Genomic DNA, 3935 nt, shown 5'->3' on the forward strand with positions numbered 1-3935 from the left:
TTGTGGAAATGCATATTTTACACTTTTGTGATAAATATCCTTTCTTTATTTAAAAATTGACGCGGTATATATAGCTTTAATAGAATGATATGAGATCCGCTTAAAAACAATTATATATATATATATATATAGAAATAAAAAAAAATTATTATTTATTTAAAAATATAAATCTTTTATATTTTTTATTAAAAAGGAAAACTACATATACATTATAGATGAGATATAAATAGGGCGAAATAATCATATGATGTGAGGGGCTTGACCCCTCCAAAAGTTTTGAAAATTAAACTTTTACCCTTTAAAATTTAATATATATTTAAAAAAATATATATTATTTATTCTCTAAAATTTATTAAAACAAATTTACCTATAAATTTTAATATATTTTAGCAAAATATTATTTGCCCTCAAATATTTAATTTTTTTTTCAACTTTTACATTTTGATGTAAATTTTATTTATATCTTTTATATTATTTAATTTTAATATCTTAATATTTTATATTTTCATTTTAATTCTTATGTTTTCATAAAATTTTATTTAATTTCTTTTTAATTTTTATTTTTAACTTCCCAGAATTTATTTCTAATTCCGCACCCCTACCCTCGTCATGGCAGACTCCTGGAGAGATTTTCTTTGGATTCGCTGATGAACATTCGTGTCATCAGCTCCAAGTTACAAACATAGACCACGGAAACCCACGTCCCAGGAGAAAATGATTACCGCACACTGGCAAAATTAAATCCTCGCGGTTACGCGTTTAATGATTTTTCTAAAATTTTTAGATCAATTGCTTTCCACGACGACATGTGTCATGTATAATATAGTATATAAAGTACAAGCTTCAACACCTAAATCTGACCTTTTTGACCCACAGCAGTCTCAGCGCTGGCCCAATTTATCTTTGCTTTCACCAAACTCCACCTTTTCCCTTTATTCTTTCAGATGGGTCCAACTCCAGCAGACCAAAATCAATGAGCCCATTACTGGTCAAAAGAAAAAGGCAATCATGCTAATGGCAATGAAACCCTGTAATTGATCCATAAGGAAATATTAATGAACATGCAAAGGCTGTGTATCCCCGAACACCCTCTCAGATTAACATTAACAACCTAGGGAAAACAAATATCTACCCTTAGATTTTCATCCTCACTTAAAGCTAGCGTGTTTGCCTACCTTTCTTTTTTTCCTTTGATTCCCCTCGTATAAAAACCCAACACCCCCAACCGTTTTAAATCCTACCACTAGTCCACCTTTTCTTGTCTCTGTACTAGCTAAAATGAGGCTTCTTTGTGCTCTCTTTGCCCTGCTTCTTCTCACTTCTCCGTTTGCCTGCTCTCGAACCTTACCACACAGCTCTAAAACTGCGATTCTCGATGTGAAAGCGTCCATTCAAAAGACCAAAGACGTATTCTCTACCCATTCTAAAACGACAACGACGTTTAACCAGCAAGAAACATCCTCCTCTTCCTCGTCATGGCCATCAATGGAGTTGCATTCCAGAACTTCGATTCAGAAGACTTCACACACTGACTACAAATCGCTTACCTTAGCTCGACTCGAGCGCGACTCAGCCCGAGTTAGATCTCTCACCATTCGTTTAGATCTGGCCATTCGTGGCATTTCCACGTCAGATCTTAAACCCCTTGATAGTGATATGGAGTTCAAAGCTGAGGATCTTCAGAGCCCCATTATATCTGGGAGTAGCCAAGGAAGCGGCGAGTATTTCTCCCGAGTAGGAATCGGCAAACCTCCGAGTTCCGTTTATATGGTGCTCGACACCGGCAGTGACGTTAACTGGGTTCAGTGCGCACCCTGCGCCGACTGCTACCAGCAAGCCGACCCGATCTTTGAGCCCGCTTCCTCTACTTCATACTCGCCTGTTACTTGCGACACCGAACACTGCAAGTCCCTCGACATATCTGAGTGCCGCAACGGCACGTGTCTCTACGAAGTGTCATACGGAGACGGTTCATACACCGTCGGCGATTTTGTCACTGAAACCATCACCCTTGGTTCCGCTTCGGTTGAAAATGTAGCGATTGGCTGTGGACATAATAACGAGGGTTTGTTTGTTGGAGCCGCCGGCGTGCTTGCACTCGGAGGCGGCTTACTCTCTTTCCCGTCTCAGATTAATGCAACGGGTTTCTCTTATTGTCTCGTGGATCGCGACTCCGACTCGGTTTCGACTCTCGAGTTTAACTCAACTCTCCTTCCTAATGCTATTACTGCTCCATTAATCCGTAACCACGAGCTCGAAACATTTTATTACCTCGGTATAACAGGACTGAGTGTAGGTGGCGAATTGCTCTCGATTCCTGTATCAGCATTCAAAATGGACGAGTCAGGAAACGGAGGAATAATTATCGACTCAGGCACGGCCATAACTCGCTTTCAAACGGACGCATACAATTCTCTACGCGACGCATTTGTTAATGGCACGAAGCACCTGCCGTCGACCAACGGCGTGGCGTTGTTTGACACGTGTTACGATTTGTCCTCAAATGGTAGCGTGGAGGTCCCAACGGTGTCGTTTCATTTCCCGAACGGCAATGTGTTACCGTTGCCAGCAAAGAACTACCTGATACCTGTCGACTCGGAGGGGACCTTTTGTTTTGCATTTGCTCCGACGACATCGGTGCTGTCAATTGTTGGGAATGTACAGCAGCAAGGAACACGTGTCGGTTTCGATATCGCCAATTCTCTTATTAGGTTCGAGCCTGATAAATGCTAGCTGTTGATGGATGTAGTTATTTAAAATTTCTCGACGGTTTTAAGATTAGCGATGATAATATTTTACTAGATACATCAACGGACCGTTGTATAGCAAGTAATGTTGATATAGCCGTTATGTTCTAGATGTTGGGTTGTCGTTACATTCCGCATTTTAGAAAAATGCTACTAAAAAATAACTTATGCATCTCCTTGAGTTGCAGTGTTTGCTTGGCAGGTGAAGCCATTGGCTTTTTTTTTTTTTTTTTTTCTATGCGAAGAAGCCACTTATTCCTTAACAATAGGGATAGGGAAAAACTATTTTGTGAAAAAAATAATAATAAATAAAAGGAAAAAAACTCACTGGCTCAGGCATTGTGGACTAGATTTTTGTTTTTTTAAGAGGGAACTAGGGCATTATGGACTTGGATGGGGATGCTCGTACTTAATTGAGGTTGTTTTTATTGGGCTTGGCCTATTGGAGTGTATATTCCATCTAGGCTTTGCATCCACAACCCAACTTTGGAATTCTGTGCTGAGCTTTGACTTCACGCGCCTTTAACCCAACCCAATTTTAAGCTCAAATGAGCTTCATTTTTTTTTTTTTTTTGTCTGAAAATAACTTCATTCTGAATGATAAAGTTTGTGTTTGGTGTTATTATTAAAATTGTTATCATGGATTTCTTTTAAATGTATTAATTAAATAATATTATAATTTTATTTTTAAATTAAATTTAATGTTTTTTAATTATAAAAAATTAAAATAAATAAAATTATTTTAAATTATTTTTTAATCATAGAACTTCAACATTAAATGGAGCTAAAATGGGTATTTTTTTTTTAGGGTTAAAAATGCTTTAAAAATATAATTTTAAATATTATTATAAAAGTAATTTTTAAAAAAATTATTTTATTATTTTGATATTTTTATAATTAAATTTTATCTTAGATTAATATTTTTACTCTATAGTTAATATATTTCAAGAAGTATTTTTCTAATACTAACATCAACAATGTCAAGCAGACTTTTAGTCCAAAACAGCTAAGCTAAAAAAAAAAAAAAAAAAAAAAACGACAGAGATGATCCCGCACGTCCAAACAAAAACAATTAGAATTCAATGAAAGAACAAGCAATATAACAAGTTGCAGGGAACATCCCCTAATAAATTCCACATAATCAAACAAAGAATATTCACATTCCCTCCACAAAATCCTTAATTAGGT

General features: G+C 36.3%; 1 protein-coding gene across 1 annotated transcript; it reads left to right on the top strand.

Moving 5' to 3' along the window:
- Positions 1–1115: 1115 nt before the first annotated feature.
- Positions 1116–2919, top strand: LOC110661455 (protein ASPARTIC PROTEASE IN GUARD CELL 1). The gene has a single exon (XM_021820087.2). It carries the CDS (start codon positions 1279–1281, stop codon positions 2731–2733), a length of 1455 nt encoding a protein of 484 aa, XP_021675779.2. The 5' UTR covers positions 1116–1278; the 3' UTR covers positions 2734–2919.
- The last annotated feature ends 1016 nt before the right edge of the window (positions 2920–3935 follow it).

Source organism: Hevea brasiliensis, chromosome 17, assembly GCF_030052815.1.
Source record: "Hevea brasiliensis isolate MT/VB/25A 57/8 chromosome 17, ASM3005281v1, whole genome shotgun sequence".
Lineage (NCBI taxonomy): Eukaryota > Viridiplantae > Streptophyta > Magnoliopsida > Malpighiales > Euphorbiaceae > Hevea > Hevea brasiliensis.

Excerpts from the sequence above, each read along its gene's own strand:
- LOC110661455 (XM_021820087.2), top strand. The coding sequence starts at position 1,279 with ATGAGGCTTCTTTGTGCTCTCTTTGCCCTGCTTCTTCTCACTTCTCCG.